Genomic DNA, 22,780 nt, shown 5'->3' with positions numbered 1-22,780 from the left:
TAATACTGTACTGTGTAATATTGTACATGTAAAACTGTACTGTGTAATACTGTACTGTGTAATACTGTACAGTGTAATACTGTACTGTGTAATAATGTATTGTGTAATACTGTACTGTGTAATATTGTACAAGTGTAATACTGTACTGAGTAATACTGTACTGTGTAATACTGTACTGAGTAATACTGTACTGTGCAATACTGTACTGAGTAATACTGTACTGTGTAATACTGTACTGAGTAATACTGTACTGTGTAATACTGTACTGAGTAATACTGTACTGTGTAATACTGTACTGTGTAATATTGTGTACTGTGTACTGTGTAATACTGTACTGTGTAATACTGTACTGTGTAATACTGTACTGTGTAATACTGAACTGTGTACAGTGTAATACTGTACTGTGTAATACTACTGTACTGTGTGTAATACTGTACTGATGTAATACTGTACTGTGTAATACTACTGTGTAATACTGTACTGTGTAATACTGTACTGAGTAATACTGTACTGTGCAATACTGTACTGTGTAATACTGTACTGTGTAATACTGTACTGTGTAATACTGTACTGTGTAATACTGTACTGAGTAATACTGTACTGTGCAATACTGTACTGTGTAATACTGTATTGTGCAATAGTCAAGATTTTTAATAAAAAATAGAGTAATTCTACCGCGACCTGCATATTGAACATACCGATTCAGTTAACTAAAATTAATTGTCTTATTTGTAACTGAGGTCCAACTAATCACCCAAATGACAGTGACAGTCATCAGAAAATAAATATAAGTAGAATCACATGAACATCAGCAACCCCAACTTATTTAAACCTGATGATCAGCACCCAAATGGTAAATCAGGGGGTTAGGTTAGATGAGGTTAGCATGGGAGTGCTTAGTCATCAGGTGAATAAGCACAAATTAAAAAAAAACAGTTGCTCTGTTTTAAGAACTAACCTTGGCATGAGCTCCAATTTACATGTTACTAGTACCTTTTAATATATACAGTAAAATAGGTAGTGGATATTTTGCCTTGGCTGGCTAAGTGCCTACTAACGCTATTTTACCGTGAGTGCGCTCTGATTGGCTAATCGTCCATTACTGGCGAATGTGAGAACTATATTTGACTGTGACTGGCGGTATTTGGCATTTATTCACCGTGAGTTAATCGTTGTGTAGCTATAAACATACTCAACCAGAAGGAGCAATTCGTTTTGTTCATTTTTTCCACAGGTGTTGTTATCATTCTAAAGGAGGCGACATTTACTAGAACCTAATAGAACCTGACCTAACCATAGAAACCTACCTAACCAACCATAGAAACCTACCTAACCAACCATAGAAACCTACCTAACCAACCATAGAAACCTACCTAACCAACCATAGAAACCTACCTAACCAACCATAGAAACCTACCTACCTAACCAACCATAGAAACCTACCTAACCTTACCTCACATCCTAGCTGGTAATATCAAATAGAAAGTACAGTACTCAGCCAATCACAGTGCTCTCATGGTAAAATAGCATTAGTAGGAACTTAGCCGGTCACGGGAAAATATCCATTACGTATCGAATAGCGTTCCATTACCCACATGTTTTCCTTCTTCATAATCCTCCTAAGTATAGAGGTAAAAATATAAAATAAGTATTGTAAGTTTTCTAAGAGTAGAAATGTATTAGCATCAGGTAAACCATAACGAAGTCTAGTGAATCGCTTTAAATTTGCGTCTTCTGGCAACTGTCTTAGACCATCAACTAAGAAACAGTACTCTAAATAATGACCTGTATTTCCATTCTCACTTGTACTCATGTCTCTGGTGGTTCACTTACAGGAGAATATTATCTAACAACCTGGACTGAGCCGCTCACTATATAACAGAGCGGTTGACTAGTCACCATGAGCTGGACCGGACCGCCACGCCGTTTTACCGCTGAGAAACAAGAAGTAGTGTGAGCCTAGGGACCCAATTATCGACGAAACGAAGTATTTGCCCAAATGATTATCATATCCGAACTCACTGGTGAAAATGATATAAGAAAAGGATCCATCAAAACAAATTAAGAGGCGAAGGGCGTCACTATTTGCCATGATCTAGTCTTTCTTTTTAAATTTGCGGCTTTTGGCACTTACGACTCGGACCTTTAAATAAGACCGGTATCTCCATTCTCACTTCCCCTCATGTCTCTCGTGATTCACTTACAATATAATCTAATATACTATAGAAATAGCCGTGTGTCTGTGTGTGTGTGTGTCTGTCTGTTCTGGGCAGCCAAAACGGTACAATCATTTTTCATCAAACTTGGTGGAAAAATCGCAAAAAATTCGTAGAGTGGAACAAACCTGGTCTCATGTCGATGGTTTCTTTAGGAAGGCATTAATTAACCATTTTATTTACGCTGGAAAACGATGCAAGTCTACCGAGTTGGCGCACCCTCATTCGCTGTACACTGTCAGCCTGACGGCAGTTGCTCGCTAGCCAAGCATGAGCGTTCAAACTTTCACAGGGCACGAAGGGCCTGCGATCACTTGTATTATATATCAACCTGGAATCATAACTCTAGTGTCATTTTAATAAAATTTTACTGTACAACAAACCTAAATTCGTTGTGCCCGGTGAAGGAGCCGAATACTGCTTGTGAGGTGAAAATTCTTCTTTCCTCATTAAACTCCACTTGATTATAACAGAAAATCCTTTGAGTCCTTATCCTTACAGAAAACTCCTTCAATTATGAAATTTAGCGATAATTGTAGTAAAAAACGGTAACTTTAAATAAAAAAAAACGTATAAAACTGCAATGTTCAAAATAGCGCTGCTCTTGTTGACGTTGTCGGCGCCGGCCGCCAGATGTCAGGACAACCTTTTAATTAAAGACCTTTCTGGTAAGGCATTTTCGATGAACGGATTAGCTAATGCATTAGCTATTCTGTATGCACAGACCCTGCTTTTGACTTATGCCCATTACACATTCAGAGGGAAAAGCTAACACTTCGATCAGGCGTTAGCCTTGTGCAGTGCCCAAGCTGCCCAAATAGCTAACAACCAATCAGCGATTTCTCCCACTGAAAATATGGGGACCATGGCCGCTTATGGAGAATATTTTGATTAATATTGAAGAGTTGGGCCATGTAAGGCAATAAAAATCTGTGAAATAACAATAAAAAATAATTCTATATACGGTAGTATATTGGATAGGACCTAAAACAAAGTGTGTGGCGTGAAAAAATTGAAAAGAATTGTGACTAGTTGAAACCAGTTTTGGCACTACCCATTTTCAAATGGGCCCTGTCCCATTTCGTTGGTGACTTTGGAGTACCAATATTGATAATTACTCAAATATGATTAAAACTTTAATATCACTACTCATAAGATACTTTTAATGAGGTGAACAAGTTGAATACAGTTCTGTAAGTGCAAAAATTAAGACTTAACGAACCTGAAATTCGACGTATTGAGTGTGTAAATATGCAAACACAGCCGCGAGAGAAGAAGGGTACAGCTCTTCAGTTGAATGTCACTTGTGGTTTCATAGTCCTGGAGAAATTACCTACACAATGGGCCCGATTTTGTGTCTTATTCTTATTTATTATTGACTCATTGACTTTTTTTCCTTTTTGTCTTTTTTCCATAATATTCTATATATTTTCTTCACTATTTCTTCCCTTATTGTGTCCAAATAACAGTTCTCCTAATTTTATTGTTTTCTGAAGACTGTGTTGTACAAGTTATTTCCAAGGCGCGGTACAATGTCGTATTTTTTAATGACAGTCCGGGAAAGCTAACACGTTAGCTATTCCAAGCATCGTAAGAGGCCGTGCAATAAACGCCTTTAATGTCCTCCTTTACGATATGTTTTCCTCATCAAATCAAACTAAAGTTATTCATAATTTTATTTAGTGTTAAAATACAGTATATCGATAGTATGTAAGAAAACTATAAGAAATGTTTTAGAACGACAACGGGTTAGGAGAAACACCAGCAGACCTGATAAGTTGGGAACATTTCATCCATTTATATTAGTATTTGTATTTTAATCATAAATTGTCCCTAGACCCTACCTAGCACAAGTACCCAACTCAGCAATTCTCACAACAGTCCACAGTGTGTTGTAAGAGGCTCTGAATGACGAGTGTTGCTTTCTAAAAATATAAAGACTAAATAGAGAATGGCGACAGACGCTGGAAGACCTCAAAGAAAATGACGACAGCGAGGGACAAATTAAGCTATTGCTGTGTTGTCTGTATTTAGAACAGGCTCTTGTGTTTCTATTCATGGCTTCTTTAGTGTTAATTTTCCTCTTATTATTATTATTATTATTATTATTATTATTATTATTATTATTATTATTATTATTATTATTATTATTATTATTATTATTGAGAACAAAAATAAAACCTAGCCCAAAACAAATACAGATGACGTAGAGACAAAAGAACAAGGTATCAAACCCAAATGATGATGGTGGAGACTCAGGCAGTTAATTAATGAAATAAATAAAGACGCAACGTAAATACTCCTATTTATTGAATATGTTTTAAAGTATATAAAGTATATATCTCTTGAAATGCCACACCAGTTTGGCGTATGTTTATTTGGTACTACTAAATAACTCTTCGTGATGGAGCCAGTACTATGTTGACAATATAACCTCGCCCAAGGTCCACGCATCAGAGGCTCGAATCTCACACAGCCACCTAAACCCCAAACAGCAATTTATTGTATAATCTGACTTATTCAACTATACGAGTTTTAATTTTCCTGCCGAGAATAGATTTAGCCATCAATATATAAGTGGGTATCTTTTGTAAATATAAGCTTGTAAAGTTCAATTGTCCTTCAGTTTTGAGATTTCACGCTATTTGGTGATAATGCTGTATAGGAATGAGTGATGAGCACGTACCAGGATTCAACAAGTTTACGTTACGATGAATCCGTTCGTAGGTCCGTCTAAGACTTGTAAAACCAAAGAGGTAAAGGAAATAACACCATCAGCTAACCCCTGTTCAAAGTTATTGTCTCAAACCATTCCTAACAGCACAGCTAAATAATAGAGGTCCTACGGAATGAACATTAATAGAAAATGACAAAATAGTTGGTAGTGTCAAAATATATAACTATACAAAATAAATACAGGAGGGGCAACAGAGGCAATAATTCAGTGGCGGATCTAGAACCTAAAAACTCGCGGGAAGGGGAGAGGGAGACAGAACAACAATATGCCCAGCTGGCTATATACCAAGGGACAGTATATATAGTGTTTACAAATATACCCAGTTGGCTATATCCTACAACTTGTGGTTACTACAGGAGGACCTACGGCACATGGTTACTTCAGGGGGACCTATAGCACGTGGTTACTGCAGGAGGACCTACATCACGGGGTTACTGCAGGAGGACCTACATCACGGGGTTACTACTGGGAGGACCTACAACACGTGATTACTACAGGAGGACCTAGATCACGTGGTTACTACTGGGAGGGCCTACAATACGTGGTTACTATTGGGAGGGCCTACAACACGTGATTACTACAGGAGGACCTACATCACGGGGTTACTACTGGGAGGACCTACAACACGTGATTACTACAGGAGGACCTACAGTACAACACGTGGTTACTACTGGAAGGGCCTACAACACGTGGTTACTACTGCTAGGGGGACAGGGAAGAGAGGTACCTGAACTGCCTACCTGTAAACACACACACACAGTTTTCAAGGATTAACTCTGAATCTGCTTTGTGTTCGTCCAGTCATCTCATGAAGCAGTCTCTAGCTGAATAGGGTGCAGAGTGATGTCTGTCTTGTCTGTTGATGCAAAGTCGTCAATCATATCATCTTTGTTAAATAGTTGAGTTAATGAAGCAACTATTAATCTATACTCGTTGTTCACTGCAGGTACGAGTATTTCTGATAATTAATCAACCGTGGATAGTGGCAATAGAACCATAAAGAACATTCAATGTTCTTTATTCTGTCGGGAGTCTGTTCAGGCATCATATAAAATACTTCCACTAAAGAAAACCAAGTTGTCTATTCATTGTGCTCAGTTAGTAACACTGGTCTTCTGGACACACCGTTGGCACTACTGCTTACATTACTCCAGGTGGTGCTGTTCGACTTCCCACTCTCCTGGAAATAAAAACAACAATTTATGTTCAAGACACAAAGGTGAACACCAGCCCAGGTCCCCTATACTTAAAAGCTACAGAAGAACAAGCGAAATAAAGCTGGTCCCAGTTGCTCATTACACAAACAACAGGTATGGACCAGCATAATGTCAACAATATAAAGGAAACCAGAGCGAATGAGATAGAAAGCAAAGTTAATATATCTCATATTGCTTAACATAATACACTAATCATAACTATTTAATTAAAGCTGTTTACCTGACGAGCTGTGTCAGTGACGGAGGAGGAGCGGACGGTGTAGGCCTGCCGGTAGAAGTTGACGAAGAGCACCAGGAACATGAGGGAGTTGTGAAGGAGCCAACACGTCACCAGCGCCGGCACCTCACAGTCAATGAACAATACCTGTAGGAACAATCATATAGATTATTTAGTGAGGTCAGTAAACTTATACTGAATTAAGAATTATATTTATTATTAGGCCTATTATTATTATTATTATTATTATTATTATTATTATTATTATTATTATTATTATTATTATTATTATTATTATTATTATTATTATTATTATTACTATTCTATCTTAAGTACATACATACATACAGTACATACATACATAATTATGGAAGCCCCTCGAAATCGAGAATGGCCGGCCCAAGGGCCACCTAGGCGTGAATTTGTTTAAGGTGTAGAAACTGTCGCCAACACAACAATCACACCCTAAGTTAACGAGGTGCATGACCCAGTGTCAAGGAATAGTCCGAGAAGACCGGACAACTCGCCAACTGCACTGGCTAACCATTACCCCGAAATACGATCCGCAAGTCGATTAACATCCAGGTTCCCAATTACTGTTGGGTAGACAGAGGCAAATGACGTAAAGAAACTTGCCCATGGTTTCATCCTGCCCGAGGATCGTACCCGGGTCCGCTCGCTTGCTAGGTGAGGATACATACATACATACATACATACATACATATAGAGAGCGAGAGAGAGGCAATATACTCGGAATTCGGGACCAATGAAACACACTTTAGAATGTGAATTATTTCACTACCGTGCAGATACTTTGATGGACAGTGAGGGAGGATGGTTAAGGAGATGAGAACCACAGTAATAGTATAAGAAGGAAACTTGGTCAGAAGAGTCTGAAGGCCGAAGTTTGTCAAAGGACAGAGAGAGAGAGAGGGGGGTCCTGGACAAAAAAGACAAAACTCACCAAAGTTACTGAAAACAGAGATAAAGTTAGGAATAAGATGAGAGAGAGAGAGAGAGAAGAGGAGGTTTGCAGTGGAGTGGTCAGGGAGACACATGGCCATTGTGTCTCGAAATAGATCTTGTATAAAGACGATTTTTGTTCTTATCTTTGTAAATAATAACAGTATATAAAACAGTATAGATAACAGGAAGAGACCGGCAAAGGGAGACGTGTGAACAGTAAGGTGTGAGAGACCGTAAGTGCTCGTGGAGATCTTAACACTGGACACGAGTTACGAGTTTTCCATAGCGTATTATTATTCATCCAAGACCTCCTTATATTAATGAATTTGTTCTAATGTAGTAATGACAGTCACAGGTCCAGCCTATTCTACCAGTCACCAGTCTATCCTCTTATGTAGAAACGACAGTCACAAATCTTGCCTCTCCTACCAGTCACCAGTCTATCATGTTAATTGTGTGATAAAAGACCAACATTGAAGACTATAACTCATTGTGCTACATGTCTGGGTCGGCGTCAATTTAGCCAAGTTTAGTAACATTTTGCAACAACTTGCAGCAGCTAAATGTCTCCCAGCTGCTGGAAAATCGTGTGACATTTCAGCTTTAGTTTGAGATCTTTCCAAACACTGAAATACGTACTTAATGTTTTCCTTTGTTAAACAGAAGCGTTTTTATGCACCATCTATAAAATGTTTTCAACTAAATGGATCTGCCAATATGTATAAATTATGAATATATGTATACCAGGGTGTACACTGCTACAGAAAGACAGAGATAGGGTGACAGACAGAGACAGGGTGACAGACAGAAAGACAGACAGAGACAGGGTGACAGACAGAGAGAAAGGCAGGCAGACAGTGAATCAATACTACTAGCGAACACGACCTACAGTAATTTATTCATTCACATTGTATTTCTTGATCACAGAACGAACCTAACCTAACCTAATCTAACCTAACCTAGCCTAACCTAATCTAACCTAACCTAGCCTAACCTAATCCAACCAAGAGAAAAGTAATAATAATAATAATAATAATAATAATAATTATAATAATAATAATAATAATATCAAAGATGAAAATAATGAAACAAATACTAAAATTAGCAATAACACTGATAAAAATAAGAATAATAATAACATATATTTTTAAACATCGCCCATGAACTATAAAAAAGAGAAAAAAATATATACGTACATCAATACCAAATATTTCACTGAACCTGACCCACCTTACCTGAATAGAGTGAAGTAATACTATGACGAACTGGACAATTTGGACACAGGTGAGGCACATCTTCCAACTGACGGAGGGGCGGAGGCGGGGACCCATAGCCGCCAGGAGGTAATACGTGTACATCAAGGCGTGTACAGTGGCGTTAGCGAAGGCCATGAAGGTAGTCTGGCCACCTACAGCAGGAACGATGGTGAGAGATAATGAATAACACGGGAAAAAACTATTGACTTACATCATCATCATTGTACACACACACTCACCATCACAACACACTACCACAACCACCACCACACACTTACCATCACAACACACTACCACCACCACCACACACTTACCATCACAACACACTACCACCACCAACACCCACTCACCATCACAACACACTACCACCACCACACACTCACCATCACAACACACCACCACCACCACACACTTACCATCACAACACATCACAACACCACTACCACCACCACACACCACCATCACACCACACCACCACCACCCACACCACCCACAGCACACACCATCACAACACACCACCACCACCACACACCACATCACACCACCACCACCACCACACACCCACCATCACAAACAACACCACCACCACCACACACCACCATCACAAACACCACCACCACACACACCCACCATCACAACACACCACCACCACACACACACCACACAACCACCACACACCACCACCACCACCACACAACACACCACCACCACCACACACTTACCATCACACACCACCACCACACACCACCATCACACACCCACCACACACTCACCCACACCACCACCACCACCACACCACCATCACAACACACCACCACCACCACACACCCACCACACAACACACCACCACCACCAACACCCACCACCATCACACCACCACCACCACCACACACCACCACACACCACCACCACCACACACACCATCACAACACACCACCACCACCACACACCACCATCACACACACCACCACCACCACCACCACACACTCACCATCACAACACACTATATTCCACCACACACTCACCTACACACCACCACACCACCACCACCACACATCACAACACCACCACCACCACACACACCACACACCACCCACCACCACCACACACCTATCATCACAACACACACCCACCACCACCACCACACACACCACCATCACACACACACCACCACCACCACACACCACCATCACAACACACCACCACCACCACCACACTTACCATCACAACACACCTACCACCACCACACACATCACACACCACCACCACCACCACACACACCACCATCACAACACACACACCACCACCACACACACCACACACACACTCACCACCACCACACCCACCATCACAACACACTACCACCACCACACACACCATCACAACACACCACCACCACACACACTTACCATCACAACACACCACCACCACCACACACCACCATTACAACACACCACCACCACCACACTTACCATCACAACACACCACCACCACCACACACTCACCATTACAACACACTACCACCACCACACACTTACCATCACAACACACCACCACCACCACACACTCACCATCACAACACACACACCACCACCACACACTCCACCATCACAACACACTCACCACCACCACACACTTACCATCACAACACACTACCACCACCACACACTTACCATCACAACACACCACCACCACCACACACTCACCATTACAACACACTACCACCACCACACACTTACCATCACAACACACCACCACCACCACACACTCACCATTACAACACACTACCACCACCACCACACACTCGACATCACAACACACAACCACCACCACACACTCACCATCACAACACACTACCACCACCTCACACTCACCATCACAACACACCTCCACCAACACACACTCACCTGGTTGGTAGAGAGTGTTGTACCACATACAGATGGACATTACAGAGTGGTGGACGACGTGAAGAACTGAGATGTGTTTATACTTCTTGTTGAGCACAAAGAACACCTGACGTCATAATGATTGTCATTATGTAATTCAGAATATCATTCACATATTGATTCATTTTAAAGATATGGAAAAATATTTTGAACATTTACACTATAAGGAGACTTAACTTCGCTTATTGTTTACATCTGCGAAAGGCATATCTGAGGACTATGAAAAAATTTGGAGGTCTCTGGGGTTAGTTGGAGGAGGAGTTAACAGGTAGAAAGTTGATAGATGACAGACAGACAGACAGAAAGACAGACAGACAGACAGACAAACAGACAGACAGACAGACAATGTGGGCAAATAAAATAAGAGCCTATAAACCAGGTTAAGGAAGTTGGCAAATTATAAACTTTACATTCGTCTCTCTAATTCAAGCCGCCCCTTTCCCCTTGTAATCTAACCTCCCAACCCCCACCCATAACACTACTCTCTACGTCTCCCTTATACACATCTCTCTCTCCAGGTAATATAACCTTCAATCCTCCCCCCGACATCTCTCTCCCCAACCCTCCAATTTCCTCCCCCATAACCCTCCCCCAACCCCTCACACTCACACGTATTAAGACCTTCGAGGTAAAATACATAACTTAGAAACACTTGACTCTCAACCGTGCTCGACTATGTTTCACTCTATTCTAGTGGAAAATAATGAGTCGTAATACAACCCAACGAGACCACAGAGGGTGTTGAAGCGCTTCCTTAACGTCTGGCTCTCGTGCCGGTGGGGGGTAGTCCCGTCCTCAACACTGACTGACAGAGGCATATACAGTAATTTGTTTGATGATAGTGGCGGGTAGTGGCCTCCGATTACTGACTGGGTGCCGATTACTGGCTAGGGGCCGATTACTGACTGGGAGCCGATGACTGACTAGGGGCCGATTACTGACTGGGGTCTGATTACTGATTGGGGCAAATCACTGATTGGGGCCGAATACTGACTGGAGGCCGATTACTGATTCTGGACCGATTAATGAGGGGTGGAAGCAGTTTACGTGATACAAACAAAAACTCTACTGTCGACACTTGATGTGATCGACACGCGGGAAGTTTTCAGTTGTCGTACCACGGCCTTAGCATATGGAAATGGCTAAATTATTTCTAACAAAATTCACGATCATTCTTACGTGTGGAGAGAGAGAGAGAGAGAGAGAGAGAGAGAGAGAGAGAGAGAGAGAGAGAGAGAGAGAGAGAGAGAGAGAGAGAGAGAGAGAGAGAAAATCCATATAGACAGACAGACAGACAGACAGACAGACAGACAGACAGACAAACACATGTCCTCAGGAGTTTATTGTTTACATAACTCTGGCAATAATCTCTAATGAGGAATAATTATAACATGAAACCGATTAAGTGAGGAGATATATTATGCATTAAAAGCTAACCTAATAATGATGAGAGTTAAGACTGTGACCTTATTAGCATGATACAATGTTAAGCTGCGGGTGGCCTTACCAGGAAGAAGGTGGCCATTTATATGAACATTTTGGTACACTGTGGCAATTTCTTAGTCATTTTGCAGTGGTTAAAACACTCTTAATGGCACTACAGGTAATTCTGATATTCAATGCTTCTTGTTTTATAGTTGACAAAATAAACATAATAGGTGGTATTTTAGAATATGGTAATACAGGTATTCTCTCAGCAGGTACAATATACAGGTGAGGGCAGGAGTGCTCTACAAGACACAGGTGAGGGCAGGAGTGCTCTACAAGACACAGGTGAGGGCAGGAGTGCTCTACAAGACACAGGTGAGGGCAGGAGTGCTCTACAAGACACAGGTGAGGGCAGGAGTGCTCTACAAGACACAGGTGGGGCAGGAGTGCTCTACAAGACACAGGTGAGGGCAGAGGTGCTCTACAAGACACAGGTGTGAGCAGAGGTGCTCTACAAGACCCAGGTGAGGGCAGGAGTGCTCTACAAGACCCAGGTGAGGGCAGGAGTGCTCTACAAGACACAGGTGAGGGCAGGAGTGCTCTACAAGACACAGGTGAGGGCAGGAGTGCTCTACAAGACCCAGGTGAGGGCAGGAGTGCTCTACAAGACACAGGTGAGGACAGGAGTGCTCTTAAGAGCTAAAACAGGGGCTGGTGTTACTCACGGTGTCCATGAAGTCTACGAGCTTGGAGATGTAGTACCAGAAGGAGACGTGCATCATCTGGAAGAGGGGAGGGGGTTGTTACAGTGTCTCCCGGGTATACTGAAGCCGTATTACTGTGCCTATGTTTCACTTAGACTGTATGTTATTATTATTCGTTTAACTCAAAGGTTACTTGTTTCGTGAAGACAAAGGGATTGATGAGTTAGATTCATTGGCTAAATAACGTTCTAGGCTGCTTTATGGTCAGGGCTGCTAGTGTGTGTCACCCTAGATGCCTTAGCCTGCCAAAACCAATACTAAGATTCGGGGGTCATTTATGTTGGGAAGCTGCGGCCTCAACAGTCTGGCGTAAACTAACAACCTCACTCAAACACTTCCTATATCAAAAAAAGGTGGGAGTTGCTTTTCGGTATAATTGTGACTTTGTTTAATCGCCGTTCATCAACCCATTTCTTACTTTTGACGTCGCTTAACTGATTTTACTTTGCTGACACCAACTACCCAACATATGTATATTCTAAGACTTGCATGGTTTTCAATTATTATCTTTCATTGGTTGAGAATTTGTTAACATATCGAACATTAGTTTGGTCAATTTTTTTCAGTGTTCTGCTTTTGTTCACTTAATATCCCAAGTCATGTACTGTACTCGAGTGTGCGTGGAAACTTGTGTCTATACGTATGTGTGTACCTTATTCAATCAGCTATTACGTGTACACAGAGGACGTCAAAAATAAATTCACTTCCCCTTCTGTGTCAGACTTTTACGAAAACAAAGAAGCCTTTGAAGTTCAAAGTGACGATGAATTCTTTCAACGATTGTTGACAAATATACACGGCCCACTTTTTTACACCCACCCTTAGTTCCCGCACAGCAGGTATGTTAGTATGTGTAGCAGGCACATAGTTGCCATATTCTGATTGCTTTTACAATTGTTTACAAAGGAAATTTCAAGAAGACTATTCCTATATACTCGCTATACGGAGGTACAGTACATTCACACATTCTTAATAGGTATTGTTGTCTTTTTTAGGGTGAAGGAGGTAATTAACTTAATTGATCCTTAATCCTTGAGATGCAGAGTTAAAACATCAGCTGCTTTTTCCAGCACTTGAACGAGAAGTAAGTTTAGTACAGTACATTAATTCACAGCTTGCATGACACCTAGGTATATGGATACAGGAGCATCTATCTGTCTGTCTGTCTGTCTGTCTGTCTGCCTGTCTATCTATCTATCTATCTATCTATCTATCTATCTATCTATCTATCTATCTATCTATCTATCTCCATTTAATTTCGTGAGATACGCTAAATCACTACCTATTGTCATTTAATATATTCGCATACACTAAAAGTATTGTCTCTTACCATACAATTTGGTTATATAAAACATTAAAACATATTATACATAAGTAATGTAGTTTCTGTACAGGTCAATATGTAAAAAACAAAATAGGCAATACGTACATTTTTACAGACAATTTGTGCTTTTTTTTCCAGGCAATTTGTGAAATCTTTTTATGTTTGTTTGATTAGGGAGGGTAGCTTAGAGAGAGAGAGAGAGAGAGAGAGAGAGAGAGAGAGAGAGAGAGAGAGAGAGAGAGAGAGAGAGAGAGAGAGAGAGAGAGAGAGAGAGAGATCACCTTGAAGGGTCATGGCCACACTCACCCTGATGGCTAGGTACACATACGACAGAATCATGGCCACACTCACCCTGATGACTAAGTACACATACGACAGTGATGGCCACATTCACCCTGATGGCTAGGTACACATACGACAGAATCATGGCCACACTCACCCTGATGGCTAGGTACCCATACGACAGTGATGGCCACATTCACCCTGATGGCTAGGTACACATACGACAGAATCATGGCCACACTCACCCTGATGGCTAGGTACACATACGACAGTGATGGCCACATTCACCCTGATGGCTAGGTACACATACGACAGAATCATGGCCACACTCACCCTGATGGCTAGGTACACATACGACAGTGATGGCCACATTCACCCTGATGGCTAGGTACCCATACGACAGAATCATGGCCACACTCACCCTGATGGCTAGGTACCCACACGACAAAGTCATGGTCACATTCACCCTGATGGCTAGGTACACAAACGACAGAATCATGCAGACTCACCTTGACTGCATAAGGCTGGGTCGAGAAATCACACGTCTGGCAGCGGTAATTGTGCCTCCAGAACCACCCTGACGCACCTATCTGAGGCGAGAAACACAGGCAGACACTGTAGTGGCATTTAGGATAATGTGGTACATTATTATTTGTCTTTTTTAGATAGTAACCTAAGCCCCAGGTAGGTCGCTTAATCATCACGTGAAATAAGTTAAGGGGGAGGTATCTTCAGGTTGAACCATTAATAATAATAATGATAATAATAATAATGATAATAATAATAATAATAATAATAATAATAATAATAATAATAATAATAATAATAATAATAATAATAATAATAATAATAATAATAATAATAATAATGATAATGATAATAATAATAATAATAATAATAATAATAATAATAATAATAATAATAATAATAATAATAATAATAATCTATACAGTATTCCAGTTCTGATAATTAGTGAGACGAGAGCTGAGTGTTACCTGCCTGACTAACACGAGGGCGATGAGAGCCGCAGTCATAACACAAGTATCATTAAACTCATCTAATACATCCAAAATCGTCAATGACTTAATACATCCGCCACTTTAACTCCAAGACTCAAGTGTGAGATTAAATTAAAGCCAGAACATAGCCTAGACTCACCTGTGTAATCCAAACAACAGCTAGACTCACGTGTGTGACCGAAACACCAGCTAGACTCACCTGGGTAACCCAAACACCAGCTATACTCACCTGTGTAACCCAAACACCAGCTAAACTCACTTGTGTAACCCAAACACCAGCTAGACTCACCTGTGTAACCCAAACACCAGCTAGACTCACCTGTGTAACCCAAACACCAGCTATACTCACCTGGGTAACCCAAACACCAGCTAGACTCACCTGTGTAACCCAAACACCAGCTAAACTCACTTGTGTAACCCAAACACCAGCGAGACTCACCTCGTACATCAGATAGAAGGAGACGAGCACCTGGCAGGCGTTATAAAGTACCATGACGGCCCTGAGGTGTGAGGGAGGTTGTCTGCCCTGCATATATCGGGGTCCTAGAGAGGTAACGGCGGTGATGTACAAGAGGGTGAGGAGCACAGTGGGAAGAGGGGAACGCATGAGGAACCACGACTTCTGACGGGGATCTGGAGGCAGGTGGCGGGACACGAGCAGGGAGCCATACGTGGTGTTGAGTAGGAAGAAGAACACACTCCACTTGGCTACCCCACGCAGCCTCTCCAAGCCCTCTGAGGAAGAATGATGGACGTTGTTGATGTTGTCGATGCTGTTGATATTATTATTGTTTTGTTTAGGGTCAATGATGTGTTTTTATCTGCCTCAAGCAAGTCAAGTTTAATGTTTTCCTTCTTCATTTACGTTTGAGACAACATTGTTCATCACACGTTTAATACTAAACGAAATTAACCTGGATTCAATATATTTATCTAATATTCAGATTTAACTTATACATCCAATAAGATTAAATATTTTCATAAAGATGTATTTTGATTGGTGATTTAATCAATTGTGATCCTCTCTTTCAATAGTTTCTTGTTGTCCGTCAGGCTTCAGGTAAACCTCGGTACTATACGTCAATTTTATGCTCTACGTCTTTAACAATCGATTTCCTTCAAGAATTACTTGGATTTATTGACAAATTTAGTTAAAGAGTTTGTCCTTTCGTAAACTAATTTAGTGACGGCAATAAATATCAGCTTCTGCTTGCCATTATCGTCACCACATAAAGATATCTAATTTATTCTAATAGTCAACCTTATAAACACATGACAAAATCTTGAACTCAGAAACTTAAACACAGAAGATTTAGCAACACCAAGACAGTATTCCCCGTAGCTTAAGACCTACTGCTGTAGTCACTCCTAACCTGGTATGGTTCTGAAGAGCGTGTTAACTGCTACACTGATGCAGTTCTGTTGCCTCGTGTAGGAACTGACTCAGTGCCCTGTGCTTCAAGGCCTTAGATGGTGAAGCACTTTCATACGTTTTGGCAACATTGAAACCCAGTGGAGAGAGAGAGAGAGAGAGGTGGGGGACCCAAACGTGTCTATTATTCTCCTACCTGTTTCCCTCTGGTGGCTGTAGTGAGAAGCAGGAGCGGCTGCCACACTATTACGTACTGCCATGTTTTCCTCCTGGTCACTCAGCTGCCCTAAGATAACAGACACCAGACTCTCTTCAGAAAGATAAATACAACTACAAATTTAAACATAACATACAGATAACATATAATACTTCACATACATCGACATTAATATAGGTAAACAAATATGAATATAAAATTTACTTAAAATAATCATAAATGAAGAATCATTATGAATATCAAACATCAAATTCCTCCGGTTTTGATGTTCCTTAATGAATAAATGAACGAAATATCCGAAGCAATGTTAGGCTGAATAAGAATGTTAGTAATGATGACACATTTGGTATTACTGATCTGTTACATAAATTTCAGGTCTAAAGTTACAGTACATAATCTGGCTGAAATGACTACGTGTCTTGATTCTTAGGGTAATTTTGTGTGTCATCATCTGTTCTTTAGTTTAAATTAGTCAGATGGATGTATTGTTGTGTTGTCAGTCACGAGGAGTGTTCTTAGTGCAAACCTTTGTGAAATCCGACCGTAAGACCTCGAAAATCAAGGATGATATTAGTTTGATATACGAACACTAGAAGGCGAGGAAAACTTCTGTTAGCTCAAGATATAGAACCAGCACAGCCCAGCTCAGCCCAGCCCAGCCCAGCCCAGCTCAGCCCAGCCCAACCCGTACCAGGCCATCCCAACCCCGTCTCCAGCCATGCCTTTCCCGTCCCAGCCCATCCCAGACCCCCGGCCCAGCACGTTACGCCAGCAGAAGGCAAACGCTCTCACCATTTTTGTCATGCAAATTATATACACGAGTCACCTGTTCAAGGGAAGAGAATATATTTTACGTGAGATGAGAGTAAGTTAATTTAAACGAAAAGGCAAAGGGAAAAGTATGATCAAGTTACTGTAGGTTAGGTTAGGTTAGGTTAGATTAGGTTAGGTCAGGTTAGATTAGATTAGGTTACGTTAGGTTACGTTCGGTTACGTTTAGGTTACGTTACGTTTAGGTTAGGTTAAAGTTAGATGTTGAAAGTCTTAGATTTGTATGAGAACGATACACAAGCCAGCCTCACGTAGCCTAGGTAACCTGTAATTAGCTCGTTTTCAAATTTCGCGTTTTCACATCCATGGTATAATGACCAGACGACTAAAATTCACAGAGCTGGAGTAGATCAGTGCAGGTTATGTCGATATTCCTGGTTGGTAAGTGACATGAAACATGATTATAAACTTATATAAGAAACTTGGTTCAAACATTGAATCGAGGCTGAGTTAGAGGTAAGTCTCTTCGGGTCGAGATTGCATTGTATATTGTTGACAAGGAAAATCAATGTGTGAGAGTTATCATCTTCGGGGCATTAGTAAACGCTTATATGTGTCATCTGGACAGACCATATGCTGTCTCCATAACGTTACGCGCTGATAAGTGGCAGAGGAAGAGACCATTTTCAGCAAGGAGTCACTGTTTGCATTGAAAAAAAAATCGCTTTTTTATATCAAATCTTCTCTGCCATTATGCAAAGCAGACAAGTGAAAATCTAAGAAAAAAATAATTTCGTAATATTAACTTTTGCAAGTGATCTCAGAATTTCCCTGGAGAAGTAATTATTCATTAATTTTACTTATCTTGTAGGAGAACCAGGAGAAAGCAGAAACTTGGAAAGATGAATGAAATTAAAAGTTGTGGTCCTCGGAGAGTTACAAAATCGAGGAGGATTGATAAAGAAAGCCCGGAAACCTTTGGACAGGAGGGCTGTAGTCACCATCCCCCAGACCTAAAGTTGGCACCCTGATTAATTGATTGATAGTGCCAATGTTTAAGATCTGTCTATTAGGTGGCACAAGGCTCGGACAGAGAGAGCCAGTCAGCACGTTAGCATCAGCAGAACTCAAGATATAATCAAAGCAAGTATTTGCTGAGTGGCAGAAACATGTTTACTTTACCAAGAAATAATACTTAGCTCATTAATGTGTGTGTGTGTGTGTGTGTGTGTGTGTGTGTGTGTGTGTGTGTGTGTGTGTGTGTGTGTGTGTGTGTGTGTGTCATCAACTCTGGACACTACGACATACAATTAGCTGCTGGCTGATTTTTCATACAACTTAAGTCAACATTACCATTTACCCCGAACAAGAAATGTGTTTGTTTGATTTCCTCAGACAGTAATACCGGTCGACACACACACATTATGGCTGGAATTACGTTACCTCGTTAACGTCTGTGTAATCAAATACGTAAAGTGTTTGTTGTAGTCGCTTGATTTATGTAAATTAGTTGTGTTTTAATTGAAGAGAATTCGCACACAAAACGTCAGGGTTACCAACAGCTTCACGGTTACTAAATGATTCAGGGCTACCAACAGTTTCGTGGTCGTGGTGGTAGAAGAGGCACTATGGACGTGGTGGAGGCACTATGGTCGTAGTGGTAGTAGGCGATACTATGGTCATGATGGTAGAAGAGGCACTATGGTCGTAGTGGTAGTAGGGATACTATGGTCATAATGGTAGAAGAGGCACTATGGTCGTGGTGGTGGGAGGGACACTATGGTCGTGGTGGTAGAAGAGGCACTATGGACGTGGTGATGGTAGAGGCACTATGAACATGGTGGTAGAAGAGGCACTGTGAACATGGTGGTGGTAGAGACACTATGGGCGTGGTGGAGGCAATATGCTGTAGCTATGGCCGTGGGGTCACTATGAGAGGCATCGTGGAACACCTTCCTGTATTCGATTCTAATTTTCGTTTCCCAGAAGGTGGCAGGAGAGCTGGTCAGGGCACTGAGTTCGTGGTCTGCTGATTCGCTGTCCTGTCACGAATCCCCTAAGTTATATATCATATCCTGCGAGAAACAACGACCCTAATGAAATTACGTAAGTCCCATAAACAACACGAACACAACACACAGCCTTCGGTACATAAGGTAGTGATGGCCTCTACTGCATTCGCCAGTCTTCACTTTCCTGATTGTAAACTTTGGTACTTATTCATAGCTGGGTGGACCTAGAATTCCCTGGACTCTAACAGGACCTTCAGGTCAGGACACCATGGCTGTACCCACTCATCCGCTGCACTCAAAACACCACCAACCCCTATGAACGCTTGCGTAAAAAAAGGCACATAAATTTGGTGGCTTACTTCAGTACAGGATCTGCTGATGTCACGCCTGGCACCCTCACTCTTTCAAGCTGGTGTGATCAGTGATGACTGGTCCTCCTTTCAGTGGTCTTGTGGGTTGGGACATAATGTTTATAGTCGTAAGGTGTTGCAAAACAGTCGTCGAGGCAACATGTCACCACATTACCGCCAATGTTTTGATAGACCATCTCGGGGTGTGAAGTGTCTGAAACAACGAAAAAACACGCAATAATAACCATAACTCATTAGCTTCACTTGTGACTCCTATATAGTGTTGGATATAATAAAATCAAGGAGTAAAACTTGAATACTAGTAGTTAAGGGACATGAGGACTCGTAATTCACCAACTTCTCCAAGAGTTAATGTCTCGTAAACATTCTAGTTTACCAGACGTGAAAGTTTTGTAGAGCAGCAAGAGTGTCACCAGCCTGGACGTTATACGAGTCCTTACTAAGCGCCAGACTTCCTGCAGGTAAGAGTCAACATCCGCTCCACAGGGTTCACTTTGCTTTTGAAATAATTCATTGTGTAAGTGTTTGTCTACATGTGACTTATTTATATATACCTTTAATATCTTAGAGATAAATTACATACAAATAATGATTATATTTTTTTTTCTTCAGATTGCTTGGTACATGTTCACTTATATAACATTCTTAATATAGTTCTGTCCCATTTTTGAGCGATACTTATTGCTGGTAGTGGAAGTTCTTGTTCGTTAAGTACAGACAGGTAGTACTGTATATGTTAATGAGTATGATAATATTAATCCCGTGACCTGCGTTGCTCTCAGCTGTAATGATGTGGCAGGATTTATCAGGAATATGAGAAGCATGACGAATAGGTATACAGTATATCGCTGCACACACACACACACACACACACACACACACACATTATATTATACTGTGTATGCTATGGTAAATAATGATAATTGTACGCTTAAGCCTTAAAACAAAACTGATCTTTTTTCTTTAAATAGTGATAAGTTTTGGTTTTTATTGCTCCACCTTAATGAAGATGTGAATTACACGAAAGCGCTTGGGAACTTCGTGTTTTCTTTTTTCCATGTGGTTATCAGCATATATATATATATATATATATATATATATATATATATATATATATATATATATATATATATATATATATATATATATATATATATATATATATATATATATATATATATATATGTCATATTTCATATACAAAACTACGTAACTACACAACTACACTAGGCAGTTGGAACAAGTTGCAAAAGATCTTAACACAGATAAGGTTAGTTTGTTTGGATCTATAACTGAGTGACCACCAGCACACGCTGCCTGCCACACTGCACACTAACTCCTCAGTGCTCCTCTACCCTGGGCAGAGCAATTATCTGATTTCTTATTGCACCCAAAGTTTTAATTGGACAAAACACTGGAGGCAATAGACAGTGTGGTTAGGTGTAAATACTTTATGACTGGATATTTGAACGACGTGCTGCAGATTTTAACTCTAGCGAAAAAGGATCTCATTAACTAGAGCTTGGTAGTGTTCCAGCCTTTACTGTGTCTGGTCAAAGTTTGTAATTTTTGGCATCTGTAAATTTTTATCCTGGAAGGTAATGAGACAACTTACACTCAGATTTTTATATTGTTCCACTGATTCAGATTACACTCATACCGACAGATTACATACATTACCCGCACTTTTATTTACTCGCTTGTTACAACTACTTTGTCTAAAATCCGAAAAGTGATGAAGAGTTGGAAAACCTGATGAAACAATATGAGGTAAACTGAAAAGAAACGAAAAAATGTGAATAAACGTTAATAATAAAACAAATGAGACGAGGTACAAGAATCACCTTTTCTCGTTGTCTAGCGTTTCTGAATAACAATGGTTTATTTTCCTCTACAGATGGAATATGTCTTTTGAGAAAAGTGCCATTTATATTTCCGATAAAGACAATTGTAGATGTTTTCTTCCCTAAGGGATAACATCTTAAACACTCTACACCCATGAAACAGCAGCTAAATTAACTATATCAATGTCAATATTTTTCTTGCTAATTTTTTGTGTATATTATTCTGGCTATATAAATCAGTTTCAAATTCCTCTTAATCTCCCTCGAACATATTTAAAGGTACAACAACGTCCACACTCTAATCAGTAAAATTTATCTCTTATTCTTCATACACCTTATTTATCAGATCTGTGTTTGTCATCAGTCGGTGGAAGTTTACATTATGATGTGGTGACTGAGCGACCGGTAAGGTGAGTGAAAAAGACGAGAGATACTGTACAACCCCAGACGTCAAGCTTGACGGGGTTGTTCCTGGTATATCCTGGAGCTGTGAGTCAAGCTGATGGGTTGAAAGCTTGGACAGCCATGTCAACTGGGTGTTGATGTTGTGCTTTAAAAATCGTTCCGTCTTTCACCAGTGAGAGGAGTGAGCTGCATTTCCGAGCTTATAACTGAAGTGTTCCGCCTGTTTGAAGGTTTTTTCAGAGAGGTTCATTGATGTTTGGGTTTGGCGGCCATCTTGGATTTACAAAAATTGTTACCGCAAGCGGTACTGAATATGATGACACATAAACAAACATTATGTTTGGCTGTAAGTCATGTCATGCTTATTGGGTGTGCCTGCCCGTATACAGTATAGAGTGTTGAGATGGAGGCAGATG

General features: G+C 40.6%; 1 protein-coding gene across 1 annotated transcript; it reads right to left on the bottom strand.

The window, feature by feature from the left end:
- Positions 1 to 6,034: 6,034 nt before the first annotated feature.
- Positions 6,035 to 17,756, bottom strand: LOC121878574 (elongation of very long chain fatty acids protein 7-like). Its single transcript, XM_042384912.1, has 9 exons — positions 17,653 to 17,756; positions 16,941 to 17,074; positions 15,812 to 16,107; positions 14,863 to 14,943; positions 12,709 to 12,765; positions 10,517 to 10,622; positions 8,589 to 8,761; positions 6,391 to 6,534; positions 6,035 to 6,133 (listed from the first exon to the last, which is right to left on the bottom strand). Exons 1-9 carry the CDS (start codon positions 17,754 to 17,756, stop codon positions 6,035 to 6,037), a joined length of 1,194 nt encoding a protein of 397 aa, XP_042240846.1.
- Between the last annotated feature and the right edge of the window lie 5,024 nt (positions 17,757 to 22,780).

The sequence above is a fragment of the Homarus americanus genome, unplaced genomic scaffold, assembly GCF_018991925.1.
Source record: "Homarus americanus isolate GMGI-L3 unplaced genomic scaffold, GMGI_Hamer_2.0 scaffold55743, whole genome shotgun sequence".
In the NCBI taxonomy this organism is placed as follows: Eukaryota; Metazoa; Arthropoda; class Malacostraca; order Decapoda; family Nephropidae; genus Homarus; species Homarus americanus.
The sequence above is the reverse complement of the archived record's forward strand: the minus strand, read 5'-3'. Positions and strand labels throughout refer to the sequence as shown.

Excerpts from the sequence above, each read along its gene's own strand:
- LOC121878574 (XM_042384912.1), bottom strand. The coding sequence starts at position 17,756 with ATGGTGAGAGCGTTTGCCTTCTGCTGGCGTAACGTGCTGGGCCGGGGG. Across the intron at positions 17,075-17,652 it reads GACGGGGTTGGGATGGCCTG|TTGTATTTATCTTTCTGAAG; the intron begins GTACGGGTTGGG and ends TTAAATTTGTAG. Across the intron at positions 8,762-10,516 it reads CAACACTCTCTACCAACCAG|GTGGCCAGACTACCTTCATG; the intron begins GTGAGTGTGTGT and ends TTCCTGCTGTAG.